Source organism: Suricata suricatta, chromosome 17, assembly GCF_006229205.1.
Source record: "Suricata suricatta isolate VVHF042 chromosome 17, meerkat_22Aug2017_6uvM2_HiC, whole genome shotgun sequence".
Classification (NCBI taxonomy): Eukaryota; Metazoa; Chordata; class Mammalia; order Carnivora; family Herpestidae; genus Suricata; species Suricata suricatta.
In genome coordinates this window covers 16961222-16975232 of record NC_043716.1, presented here as the reverse complement: position 1 = coordinate 16975232, position 14011 = coordinate 16961222, and the positions used below count along the sequence as shown (strand labels likewise).

At 48.0% G+C, this 14011-nt stretch overlaps 1 protein-coding gene across 1 annotated transcript; it reads right to left on the bottom strand.

Moving 5' to 3' along the window:
* Positions 1–230: 230 nt before the first annotated feature.
* On the bottom strand, positions 231–13265 carry PIGS (phosphatidylinositol glycan anchor biosynthesis class S). The gene is made up of 12 exons (XM_029927922.1): positions 13209–13265; positions 12795–12934; positions 12598–12709; positions 8909–8998; positions 8537–8628; positions 6477–6684; positions 6052–6194; positions 4988–5102; positions 3537–3682; positions 2870–2970; positions 1655–1865; positions 231–1296 (listed from the first exon to the last, which is right to left on the bottom strand). The coding sequence occupies exons 1-12, from the start codon at positions 13240–13242 to the stop codon at positions 1021–1023; spliced, it is 1668 nt and encodes a 555-aa protein (XP_029783782.1). The 5' UTR covers positions 13243–13265; the 3' UTR covers positions 231–1020.
* Positions 13266–14011: the final 746 nt, after the last annotated feature.

Genomic DNA, 14011 nt, shown 5'->3' with positions numbered 1-14011 from the left:
TCCCAGACCCCCTGCGAAAAAAGCAGAAGGAGATACTAACAGCTTTGCTGGGCAACCCTGGACCTGCTGAGGGACAACAGCCCAGGCATCTAGCCACCACAGGGCCCTCCAGGGCAGGAAGGGAGGAAGGGGACAAGGTCAGATGAAAGTGAGCCCAGGAGGACAGTTACCACTAAACCATGACTTACACAGGAAGATGAAAGGTATGCTCATATTTTGTATCATTCCAATTCATATTCAACCAATGTTTATTGAGAGCCTAAAATATGCCAGGCACTTTCATATGCTTATCACACTTAATCCTCATAACCACCTTGTAAGCAAGCTATCATTAGTGCTATTTTAACAACTGAAAAACTGAGGCTCAGGGAGATTAAGTGGTTTATTCAATGCTCCCAGATGATAAGGGCAGAAGGAATTCAGGCATGCTTGATCCCAATCTGGAACGGGAACGTGCCAACCCACTGCACCAAGCCACCTCCATAAGAAGAGGGCGAAAGGAAATTCGGCCACATACACAGTATCAGGCTATACCCGACAGGCACAGACAGCCAGGAGGGAGGGAAGGGAGATGGCCCCAGAGGTAACCCGGCCCCTTCCATAAGAACAGTGCTAGGGCTCTCCCTGAGGGGTTAGAGAGAAGCATGGAGGGGAGGAGACTAGAATCCAACCCAATACTTTCCCCTAAGCTCCCTGTGAGTGCAGGAGGACTTCCAGAAACAGAACAGAAGCTCAAGAGACTGCCCTTGCCCCAGGGGGAGACAGGAAAGGGCCTTCAAGTTCAAACCAGATAATGAGGCCCAATGATGCCTCTTCTGGAGGGAGGTAGGGGGCGAAAAGGGTGGGGGGAGTCTGAGCCAGAGGAATGGGAAGGGAAGAAAAGATTACCCCTGCTTGGAGTGTTTACACTTTGGTCACTGGAGCCAAGTCCTTCCTGGCAGGCCCCATTCATGTGCCTCTCGATCTAACACCTCCCACAGTGGCCAGAAGGGAAACTTTCCTACTGAGCCACTGTCCTGCTCAGTCTATCTTCTCAGGCTTTTTCCAGGACTTGCGGGTTTCCAGGAAGATCTTGACCAGGGACAGGAGGATGGGCACAGCCATAGGCAGGAAGAGCGGGATGTAGATGGCAAACTTCTGGTCATCAGGGAAATAGAGGAGGTGGAGGAGTGAGGGATCAAAAAAGGCACGCTCCGAGGACGTCACAGCCTCCTGGCTTGCGGCGAAGGCAGAGGCCAGGTGCCCAGAGGCCAACTCCTCCGCTGCCTTCTGGACTGCAGCCACAGCCCTGTACACCTAGGAAGGGGGCAGGGGATTATCATTAAGTCCCAGGCATCGGTGAGGTGTTGGAGTGGGAAAAAGGATGCGCCTTACTGTGTCTTCCATCTACCAGGCAGGTTGCCTGGAGTTCGCCCAGGATCCGGAGGCCGGTATAAAAGGGCTATGGTATATTTTCTTAGCGCCTACTTCAAACCTCACACCCCATCTGGAGGCCTGCTGGGGGGCCGGCACTGCCCTCTAGAGGAAGCCTGGGGCACTCAAGGACGGGATGCGCCCCCCACCCTGGCCCTCAGCTGGCTCTCTGGCTTCACCCCACCCTGGCCCTCGCTGGCCACTCCAGCTACACACAGAATCCATCACACGCCCCACTCACCTCAGATGCTACATCGTCCTTGATGACAATGTTGCTGATTTTGCCCAGAAGCTGGGCCAGGGAAGTGAGAGTGGTGGTGGCCGTGGCCAGGTTCTCCACTGACCGAGCCCAGAGCAGCCGGTCAAGCTCCCAGGTTGTTAGTCCTTCAGGTTTAGGCCCTGAAAACAGGCATTTCAGAGGCAACTGGGGCTGAGCAATCCCAAAAAGCAGCCTGTAGAAAGAGCAAAGTAAGGTCAAAGGGGCTGAGAGTAGAAGATGGCTACAATTCCTCGAATGGTGACGAAGATTTTCCATCTTACCCAGAACCACAGGAATCGCAGGGAAGTGCCTCAGGGGCTCAGGGGGCGAGTGGCAATACTCAGCAATACAGAGCCACAAGCCCTCTTTTAAAACCTGCGTTTTTGCTTTTACCTGTTTCTGGATTCGATTTCCAAGATCTTGTCTGAAAATAGGCTACAATATTTCAGATGACATCAACCTAGTTTAACCCCCTCACCCTGTCTACCCTCTCTTTGGACAAATGGGACCACTGAGCCTTTCATTAAGGGATGATCCAGGACTGCTTCTGAGAAGCCTGTGTACTGTTCCTCTCTAATCCTGCACCCAGGGCAGACATTGCTACTCAACCTGAATCCTCTTTCCTGATGATCCCCGACACACCCTTAGAATCCTCAGCCTAAGGCACCCGGCAGCCACTATCAGCCTATCAGTTACCATGAGAATTAACAGCAATTTTCTTAAGTACCCCTAATTACACCCTATGATCTGACATTTAAGAGTCTGCTTTTCTTTTTCCTATGTTTGTTTTTTTACTTAGAGAGAGAGAGAGAGAGAGGATGGACACACATGGGGGAGGGGTAGGAAGAGGGGGAGAGAGAATCCCAAGCAGGCTCCATGTTGTCAGCACAGAGCCCCCAACACAGGGCTGGATCCCATAAACCAAGACCATGACCTGAATTGAAATCAAGAGTCCCATGCTTAACCAACTGAGCCACCCAGGCGTCCCAGGAGTCTGTTTTTCTAAAAAGTTTTTGTCAGCAACTAGTCCTTCCTACGAGAAGGATAAAATGATCCTTGGAAACCTTTCTTGGTCTCCCTGGGGTTCTAGGCCCAGTCAAGGTTATCCATGCCAGGTGAGATTCCACTCTAGTCTGCTCAAGGGACTGGGGTCAGATTCAGCGGCCACACCCCCAGATAGGTGAGCCAGGAACTCACCGCAGCTGAGCCAGGAACACCTCCATCACCCGCACCATGTCCACTTCAACCCTCACCGGCAGCTTCGAGGCATTGTAGGCTTTGGGGTCCACATTGTACACCTGCAAGGGGAAGCAAGGCTGCCTCAGCACCACGCCAGGGCCGTGAACGGCTCTGCCCTAGACACTCTGGAGGCCATGAGAGAAAAGGAAGGCATAGTCTGTGCTCTTTAGAAATGACAAACCTGATGGCAGAGCTAATACTTTTTGAATACCTGCTATTAGGAGCTTTTCATAAATTATCTCCACTATCCCCTCAAAAGACCTGCAAAAAATTTCATTCCATTTTAAGAGCTCCTACCTACGAGAAACTCCCAGTCTAACAGAAGTTGTCAATCTTGCAAGACTCCCACAAAAAGGGCCAAGATCTAAGATCTACACACAGAAAAGTTCTCAGTGAGTGCAGACTGCGCCAAAGGGTCACATTATAGAAAACACTGACAGAAATAAGAAGCTGTGGGGCCGGCAGAGGAGGGCCACAAGCTCACAGCACCCTCACCTCGTTGCTGTGGCCCCTCCCACAGGCTGGGCCATGGAGGACTCTAGAGGCACAACAGAAAGAACAGTCTCAGGGAGCATCTGTCCGTCCTAAAGCTGGGGCTCTGGGGTCTGCGGAGTGTGACCGTTACCATAATGCCACCCCAGCGGGGACTGTGGAAGGCGTTGGTGGCCACGGGAGCTCCATCCTTGTCCTGAATGTACAGGGGGGAGTGGGCAAGCTCAGGTACGTAGAGCAGAAAGTTGAGCACAGGGTAAAGGGAGGCAGCACTGGATCCTGCAGTACAAAGAGAAGAGAAGTCAGAATCCCAAAACACGCTGGGTCTAGGTCTTCGTTCCAGGTCAACATCTAACGCGCTAGTCACTCACTCTGGGCCTCATTTCCCCAACTGACAGTCACCCAAGTACCCTGCACTTCTGGGTTTCTGGGTTCAAAACCTCTGAGCATTCTCCCAAGATATGCCACATACATGAAGCAGAGTCCTTAGCCCCCTTATCTGTCTCAGACCACTCTCTTGGGCATTGCCACATCACACCCATAGAACTATAACCCGTTTGTTTTTTTTAATGTTTGTTTATTTTTGAGAGAGAGACAGAGTGAGCAGGGAAGGGGCAGAGAGAGAGGGAGACACAGAATCAGAAGCAGGCTCCAGGCGCTGGGCTGTTAGCACAGAGCCCAACGCAAGGCTCAAACCCATGAACTGCGAGATCATGACCTAAGCCGAAGTCGGACGCTTAACCCACTGAGCCACCCAGGCACCCCTACAACCTGTTTTATACACAGGTATACATATGACCTCATGTCGGCTCCCTCTTACTATCCTTCAATAACTGGCCAGTCACACCAGGTAAACGTTCAAGCTAAGCTACTTCACATGGTCACGCCTACCTGCCTTGCCAGCTTCGTCTGGGTCACTCCCTCACAGTTCAACGACACTCAACTTCTCTGAGCTTCCTGAATGCCTATCCATCTTACTCTTCTGCATTGAAGCTCCGAGTTCCCTTGCCTGGAATGCCCCTCATCTCTGCACTCAGCCCTGGTAGACGGAACGAGGGAGGAATCACACGCAGCACCCCATATCTTGGTCCACACTGGCCTAGCCCTGGTACCTGAAATCCCACAACCACTGATACACGCTGCCTTTGGCTTGTCTGTATTATACTTTGTGGTCACTATTCTTCCTGGGTACCATCCCCCCCAAATGAAAAACTGGAACCGCAGCTTCAAACCTGAATCGGAACCGTCAATCCAAATTCTGCCTTTGTGTACTTCTGCTGTTATGTTTCCTACACATGTGACCCTATTCTTCCTGGCTGCCTTGCAAAGAGGGAGGTACAGCCTATCCATTCATTTATAAAAAGCTGTGGGAGTCACGTTTAACACACGTTTTTGGATATGATAGCGTGTGGTTGGGAGGTGTCAACAGAGTCCCGTGAAAAAGCCTAAACGCCCAGCACTTCCTTGATGCCCTCAGCCCACCCAGCCTGGGAACCATAACCGTATACCACCAGCCTCCAACCCCACACTGAGCGCTCAGGGTCCCGCCACAGCCTGGCAAATAGACCCTCCCCCTCAGCTCACCCAGCCGGGACTCCACTGGATTGATGACATGGGGGAGGCTGTGCATGGCCAAGTAGTAGCTGGAGGAAGCTGGGTCGAAGCGGGGGTTTACCCCCAACACTGCATAGTAAAGAATCTGCAAAGCAAAGAAGGAGAACATTACTTTGTTGATTGATTCATACTCCACTCTGTCCCAAAAGTTTTGAAGTGCCTTCAAAGAGATACAGTTAGGACAGGACAAACTATAAGGGACAAAATCAGGGCTGATAGAAACAGGTGTAGAAAAAAAATAATAAAGCCAAGGGTAAATTAATACACTAAGTCCGGGCTATGAAAACCACATTTTTTACTAGGCTTTCCAAAAGCCTAAACAGGGAGGGGAAACAAGAGTAGCAAAATTCAGTGTCTGCAAGCTCAACTCAAGTCAGTTATTCAGAAGTACTCCCACTTACCAAGACCTGATAAAAATTTCTCGCACATTTTCCCTAAAAGGACATTGTGTGATACAGAACGCTACATTCTTCACATCTTTACTGTTACTACACGAACATATTTCAGGAAGTTTTCTTTTTTAAATAAATTCCTTAAGGATGGAACAACTGGGTGAACACAGTTCTGGAGAGAGCCATAAGGAAGATCATTTTTTAGGGATGCCTGGGTGGCTCAGTCACTTAAGCGTCCGACTTTGGCTCAGGTCATGATCTCACTGTTCCGAGTTCAAGCCCCACATCAGGCCCTGTGCTACTAGCTCAGAGCCTGGAGCCTGTTCCGGATTCTGTGTCTTCCTCTCTGTCTCTGCCCCTCCCCCCAACTCATGATCTGTCTTTCTCTTTCTCTCAAAAATAAATAAAGATTAAAAAAAAAAAGGAAGGTCATTTTTTTTTTAATAAACAGGGACTTCTGTCAAAGTCCCTGAGCTGAACACAACCGAGGGAAAGTAGATACTAGAACCATATATACACACAGGAAACTCCTGGCAAATCAGCAAGCTCGAAGAGTGGGAAGAACATACTACAGTGTGGAATCAGTAAATGTGGATGGGCTTTGAAAAGGAAAAGGACTCCTCAGCTTGCTACCTGTCTCACCTGAGAGTCCACAGAGAAGTTGCCGGCAGCGCTGAGGGCACTCAGGAAGGGCTGCACGTAGCGCCGGACAGCCCCCTCGATATCCCAGTGGACGTCATGGGACTTGGGGTCTGGGTTGAGTAAACTGAAGGTGATCTCATAGCCTGTACAAACAGGAGTCAGGGACGGCAGGGGCCTCTTAGTGGCTCAAGGGCAGCCATACCCCTGGCTGAGCTGAACTTGTTTCTCCTCTAGAATGGGGTTGGTGGCCATCATGGAACCCAAGAGAGGATAAAACTGGGATGAGGAACAATGAGTGCTTTAACTAAAAGGTGAAACCACAGAAGAAAGGAGTAAAGAGTCGGCATGCAAACTCCCCTCCTGCCCCAATGCCTCCGCATCATTCTTTCCCTCTCCCCTCTCATGACAAAGCCCCATCACCCTACCCAAGCTGGACTTGAGAGGCCGCCTCTTATCGGAGCTCCACTTGTCCTCTGGCAGGTGGTCAGCCAGGGCCGCAGCAAGCACGTCCTCAGTCAAAGACATGGCCTGTGCCACTTGGATTACCCGGCGGCCGACTATGCTAAAGGCCTCGCGGTGCATTATCCCTCGCACGACTGCCATCCTCTCGGGCCCGATGTAACTCGTCATGTCCTGCGAGAGAGGCCAGCAAGGGACAGAATGCCCATGGCTCAGGGAAGAAAAGCAGAAGAGCGCGCTGGCTCCTGTCTCTGAGAATCTGGCTTTTGCCACTAACAGGCTAAGCCGCTCTCTTTGGATTCAGAGTGAACTACTATCTCAGCATCTCTGGCCAATCCGTATGCATGACTGTTTTCATTCATTTCTGCGACCTTTTCCTTCCCAGCGCACTTAGGGCCGGGCACTATCTAAATCTTCACAGGCTGGAAAACCAGGAGATGGCATGCTGAACAAGAAGAAACAAACACCTAGAAACTGTGATATAAGTAAACGGCACATGGCGACGAGGCAAGAACAGCAATGTTCCTGGCAGCATTATTTCCTTTTTTCTTTTTGAAATTTATTTTTATTTATTTTGAGAGAGAGAGAGAGAGAGCAAGCAGGGGAGGGGCAGACAGAGAGAGGAAGAGAGAGAATCCCAGGCAGTCTCCATGCTGTCAGCACAGAGTCCAATGTGGGGCTCAAACTCACAAACCACGAGATCATAACCTGAGCTGTAATCAAGAGTTGGAGACTTAACCAACTGAGCCCCCCAGGCGCCCCACGGCAGCATTATTTCTAAGAGTCAAACACTGGAGACAATCCAAATGCCCATCAGCAACAAAATGGGCAAATTGAGATATGTTTATACAATGAAACATATTAAAAATGAACACATTAGATTCAACTATACCTGGATCATCACGGATGCTTCTCTCAAACATTAATGTTGAATGAAACAAAAGTTACAGAAGAACATGTGCTGTATTATTATAAAGCTCAAATGTTTGTAAAATTATATTGTTTATAGAGATATATGTGATAAAACTTGAAAGAAAAGTAAGAAAATGACACACAAAATATGGTCACCCTGGACCGAAAGGGAGTAAGGGATAACCATGTTATTTATTACTAGACTGTAGTTTGTGAGCTAGGAGTGGATTCATTAAAATTTTCCTTCATCTTTTTATAAGACTTAAATATTTCAGGGACACCTGGAAGGCTCAGTCGGTTGAGCATCCAACTTTTGATTTTGGCTTAGGTCATGATCCCGGGATTGTGGGATCAAGCCCCATGGTGCCTGCTTGAGATTCTCTCTCTCTCCCTCTCTCTCTCTTCCTCTCTCTCTCTCACCCTCTCCCTATCCCTCTCTCCCTCCCTCTCCCCTGCTGCCTCTCTTACCTACTTGTGTGGTCTAAAATAAATAAATTAATAAATTAAAAGATTTCATCATAAATTTTAAAAGAAAACAGTACATGGCATAGCTCTCACTGAGCCTCTTGCTCAAAAAGTGAAAAGGTCTGGGGCGCCTGGGTGACTCAGTCAGTTAAGCGACTGACTTTGGCTCAGGTTATGATCTCATGGTTTGTGAGTTCGAGCCCCGTGTCAGGCTCTGCAGATAGCTCAGAGTCTGGACCCCGTTTCGGATTCTGTGTCTCCCTCTCTCTCTGCCCCTCCCCTGCTCATGTTCTATCTCTCTTTTCTTCAAAAAGAAATAAACATTTTAAAAAAATTTTTTTTAAGTGAAAAGGTCAATGCATTGCCCATTTACCACCATAATCCATTCAAAACAGCTTCTTTTTTTTAATCCTGATTTTTTTCCACTTTAAATGGTCATTGGAGCTTTAACCATATAGAACTCTTAGAATCAGAAAGACCTAGAGTCAATGAAAAAAATCCCTGTTTGCATTCTTTTAAAAAAATATTTGGAACAGAGTTTTCTGTAGCAAATGCAAGAAACGGGCAGCACTACTACGGAAAGGAGGTGACCTAGGAGAGGACAAGGAGACAGGATAGGGCAAGGCCGTAGCCTCCCTCCTCACCCTACCTGGGGCAGAAGTGAGGAGTGTTCAGGGATCACGTACACAGTCAGGGAGCCCTCTGATTGCTCCTGCGGCTCAGCTAGCATGGCTTCTGCCTCTGGGGACAAGAGCAGAAGGTGCACCAGGGGCAAAACCACCATGCCCTATCCCTCTGGCCCCCACAGAGTGCCTAAGCCCGGCTCCACCTCCCATTCACACCCGGGTGACACTGTGGTCAGGCTTCGCCCCCAGTGGCCCAGCTGAAACACATGATATCTCAATCCCAGCTTTCAAAGAGAGATTCTGAAGTTAGGACAAGGTATGGAAACTATGCACTTAGCGATCAGAAGAAAAATGAGGGCTTCATGTTAAACTAGTGTGATCACTCCTTCTGGTACCTTGCATACTGCCGAGCGACAAGGCCTCTTCCTCGTGGTCCAGGGCCCTCCGATAGGCCTTCTGGAAACGGCACTTGATTTTCATTTTGTCTGAGAGAAAAAGGAAGAAGATGAGAAGACTAAGGGGTGCCTGGGTGGCTCAGGTGGTTAAGCATCTGACTTCAGCTCAGGTCGTGATCCCGGGGTTCATGAGTTCGAGTCCCACATGGGGCTCTCTACTGACGGCTCAGGGCCTGGAGCCCACTTTGCACTCTGTGTCTCCCAGGCTCTCTGCCCCTCCCCCACTCACTCTCTGTCTCTCTCAAGAAGAAATAAACATTAAAAAAAACTTTTTTTTAAAGATAAGAAGACTAAATACAGACCTCTGCCCACCTTCCAGGCCCTAACACTGTCCAGTGTCTCAGGACATCAAGAATATCATTTGCAGAGGAAGCCCAAGAGGCTACAACCAATTCTAATGATTTCTACATGGATGATATCAAATATATGACACTCCACCTCTTCCACCTAACCAGCTTTTGCTTCTGCCTGTGTACACACTACCTTCAACCTGAAGTACTCTCCCACAGGGAAATCTATTACAATATTTATTCTATTAAGAGGTGAAAGGATCAAGACCACATGATCACTTCAATAAGTGCCTCAAAATAAGGCAATCAATTCAAATTTTTTTTAGGTAGAGCGTGAACGCGCAACCGTGCGTGCATGCACACACGCAGGGGCAGGGCAGAGACAGACAGACCATCTCAAGCAGGCTTTGTGAGGTCAGCACAGAGCCTGATGTGGGGCTCAATGCAGGGCCTGATCTCACAAACCGTGAGATCATGTTTTTCTTGTTTAACATTTAAAAAAAATATTTATTTATTACTGAGAGACAGAGCATGAGCATGGGAGGGGCAGAGAGAGGGGAAGACACAGAATTCGAAGCGGGGTCCAGGCTCTGAGCTGTCAGCACAGAGCCCGACGTGGGGCTTGAACTCACAAACCACAAGATCATAACCTGAGGTGAAGGCGGACACTTAACCGACAAACACACCCAGGTGCCCCTGAGATCGTGTTAAGAGTCTGACGCTTAGCCAAATGAGTCGCTCAGGCGCCCCAATGAACATTCTTGATAAAAATGAACGCTTAATGACAAACACTAAAGTAGTGTTTAAAAAAATGAGGATGTCTGCTACTTCCTTTATTATTCAGCACTGTTCTTTCTGAAGTTCCTGACCAATGTAATAAGTGAAGAAAGGGGCATGAAACATGAATATTTGAAAGAAAGGACAAAATGGCCACTTTTTGAAATAGTATCATTATTTTCCAAGAAAATCAAAGAAAACCAACTGAAAAAACTATTAGAACTGGTAACAATTTGGTTTTATGACTAGATATACACAAAAATCAATAACTTTCTGAGAAATACCAGCAACATCCAATTTGAGAAGCAAGTATTTTTAAAATCCTCATCATAATAAAGAACATACAAAGACCCAGGAAGAAATGTACAAAACTCTAAGAAAAACACCCAGGACTTTACTGGAGGACTTAAAAGAAGATTTTAATGAAATGAGAAAAGGCTCCTAGATGGAAAGACTAAATATTCTAAGGATATCAATTCCCCCCAAATTTACTCCTTTACCTCTTTGGGTCTTTACTTGAAAGTCCTGTTTTCAAATGCTGCTGTCCCTAGCCACCGTCTCTAAAATAGCAATGACCTCCTTCTCTCCCAAGAAAACCTCCCTAAAACCCTGTCCTGAACTATTTTTCTCCTGTCACCATCTACCATACAGACGTACATACATACATTTATTGAAGATTTTATTTTTTTAAGTAATCTCTATACCTAATGTGGGGCTTGAACCCACAACCCCGAGCTCAAGAGTTGAAGACTCCACTGACTGAGCCAGTCAGGTGCCCCCCAGCACATAACATACATTTGTTTATCTTCCTATCGGTTCTCCTCTTCGTTTTTTAGTCTATTTTTTTCAATGTATTTGTCTATTTTGTTTGCTGTATCTCCAACAGCTACAACAGTATCTGATATAGGCACTCAGTAAAAAATATTGGTTGAGGGGCACCTGAGTGGTTCAGACAGTTAAGCCTCTGACTTCGGTTCAGGCCACGATCTCATACTCCGTTGAGCTCAAGCCCCAAGTTGGGCTCTGTGCTGACAGCTTAGAGCCTGGAGCCTGTTTGGAGTTCTGTGTCTCCCTCTCTCTCTCTCTGCTGCTCCCCCACTCCCCACTCATGCTCTGTCTCTCTCTCTCTCTCTCTCAAAAATAAATAAACATTAAAACATTTTTAATTAAAAAATATATTGGTTGAATAAACGAACCAACCTACTTCCTATGAACAGACAAGAAAACCAAGATTTAGAGAGGTTAATAAACTCACCCAAATTTGCACAAATAAGGGGCAGAACCAAAGCTTTAATCCAGCTCTCTTACACCAAATTCCATATTCTTGGCCACTCCACTCCCCTACCTCCATAATATGTCCATATTATTGAATACCGTGTCACTAAATACGAGTAAATCCATGACAACAATTTGCCAATTAACAACAACAATAAACTAACATGTTAGGTGTAATCCAATTCTAGTTTTGAGAAACAAAAAGTATGTGTGTTTACATTAGGTTGAACCCTATGAAACAGGATTTTTAAGAAACTCGTGGGATCTAGGTTCAAAGGCTATAAAGTAATTGGCACACAGGCACTTCACCGTCTGGACTCAGTCTACACATCCCATCGCTCACAATCTCTCATTTCACACTCCAGAAGAGTAAAACTGCACACAGATCCCCCAGCATGCCGTTTCCCCCCTCCCTGCTTCTACACGGGCAGCCAGAGAGGTTGCTGGTTAAAAGCCAGAACTCTGGAATCAATCAGGCCTGGACTTAAATACAGTGCCACCTCTTACTAGCTAGCTGGGTGGTCACAACTTAAAATCTCTAACTCTGGTTGTTGTTTTTTTTTTCATTTATAGAATGGAGATCATAATGTGAAAGAGGATTCATGGAGGCAATACATGCAAAGTGCTACACCTAGTTTACAGCATAAAATGAACAACTAACATTACCCATCACTGTATATGGCTCAAGTGGTTCCCTTTCTCCCTTCCCCATTTACCCTGATTTCCTCCCCATCCTTTAAAAATCTGACTTAAAAATGACATCCTCGAAACCTTCTCTGCCTTTCTTTCCTGCCAGGCAGTTAAAGGCCTTTCTTAAATACAATGTTTCTTACATAATCCCGTTGTGTTTTCTTTATCTAAGTGTCTTTCTCCCCTACTTGAGTAGGAATTTGTCGAAACCATTATCAATTCCTTATTTAGCCCAAAATTCCTGGTACCGCAAAGTGCCTAACACTCAACAAAGTGTTCCATGTCAAACTGAATAAGGGCTGTATACAACTCCAACCTGATTCCAAACCCTGCCTCCTTTCTACTACATCCCACCGCCTCTCCTATCTTCTAATGAGCATCGATTGCTTCTCATCAGGTAGCATAGCTGTTTTATGAATGAAATTGCCACCCTAACGGTGACCACTGTATTTAGGTTGCTTTTCTTCTAACCAACCACACTGTTCATTCAGAGAGGGCTTAAAGAAATTTTCAACTACCTTTAAGGGACACCCAGGCTCCTCCTATCTCTAGATTGACCTCAGACTAGAAAGGCAGCCTTGACTCCCAGGAACTCACATTTCAGAGGGATCTCTCTCTCATGCACAACGGTGAAGGGCAGCTTCTCCTGGTCGTCCAACGGCACTGACTCTCGGGTAAACACGACAGTGACGGGCACCATGAGCCGCAGCTAGAGGAAGGAGCATCAAGGCCATCGGCTGAGTCTCCACCATGCCAGTGGGCTGTCCCCAGGCCTTCTCCCAAGGAGGTCTCACCTGCAGGGCATTCAGCCCACTGATCTCGGAGTAAGGCAACGGGGCCCGGTAGGTCTCCGTAGTCTTCCACCAGAGCGGCAACCCCAGCACGATGGCCACCGCAGCGAAGAAGAGAGCGGCCCGCTTGCCTCGGACCACCTCTGGGGGCACGGAGGTACTGACTTGAGGTGCTGGAAGTGGGCTTGGGTGCCCGCCCCACACCTGACGCGGACGAGCCCCAGCAATCCTCACTGAGGCTCTCCGCCCGCCTCCATTGGGATCCCTGTGCCAGGGGCCCGCGCCCGTCTGAAGGGATCTTGTCTGAAACGACCCCCGACCCCAAGTCCGCGGGACCGCTGGCACACCACAAGCCCCAAGCCCGCACTCCTCGCTCGCAATACACGCATCGCAGGTCCCACCCGAATGCCACCGCACCTAGGTCTGTAGCTGCAGCCCCGGGAGCCGCCATGCTTGCATCCACTTGCTTTAGCCGCCGAGGGGCGGAGCTGCTCAAAGCCTCCCCCAATCGGAAACCCGCGAGGAGGGGGCGGGATCACGGCAGAGGTCGCAGCCAAACGCAAGCCGTACTTCAGGCGCGCAGGCGAGAGAAAAAAGTAGAGGGCGGGCGGGGTCCGCAAGGAGCCTGGCGGCGAGTTTCAAAGGAATTTACCCAGGCGTCAAGGGCCAGTGGACTAGCCGTGTGGTTTCTGTATTGCAGGAAGGTTGTTCTTTAGTACCCCATTTCTTTGTGGAACACACTCCTAGCCCCAGGGATCAAGAGGGCAAATTCTGCAGGCGTTAAATACTAGTTGGGCGACCACGGGCAGCCCTAAGTCTCAGTTTTTTCATCTGTTAAATGAACATATTTACTAAAATGAGGTCATTCAGGGGGGCTTCGCGGGCCCAGTGGGTAGGGCAGGTGAGTCTTGATCTTGGGGTCCTGAGTTCGAGCCCCACGTTGGGTGTAGAGGTTACTTAAAAAAAATAAAATGAGGTCATTCATGTAAAGAACCTGGCACAGAATGCACCCAAATATCAGCTATCAGGGTAACTTGATCTCTCCGTATTAGAGACCTCCTCTTCTGGACACTCTCTCCTCAAGCTTCACACAGGGAGACAGCAGCTAGTAGTACCTTTTTAGCATATTTGGCTTGTTCAGTCTTTTTTTTTTTTTTTTAATTCGAGTTCATTTCCAAGTTGTAAAAGTCTGAATACTTCACTTAAAATTCTTGAAAACT

Coding starts and splice junctions, on each gene's coding strand:
- PIGS (XM_029927922.1), bottom strand. CDS start 13,242: ATGGCGGCTCCCGGGGCTGCAGCTACAGACCTAG. Junction 3,683..4,987: donor TCCAGTGGAGTCCCGGCTGG/GTGAGCTGAGGG, acceptor TTTGTACTGCAG/GATCCAGTGCTGCCTCCCTT. Junction 1,297..1,654: donor AGGACGATGTAGCATCTGAG/GTGAGTGGGGCG, acceptor CCCCCTTCCTAG/GTGTACAGGGCTGTGGCTGC.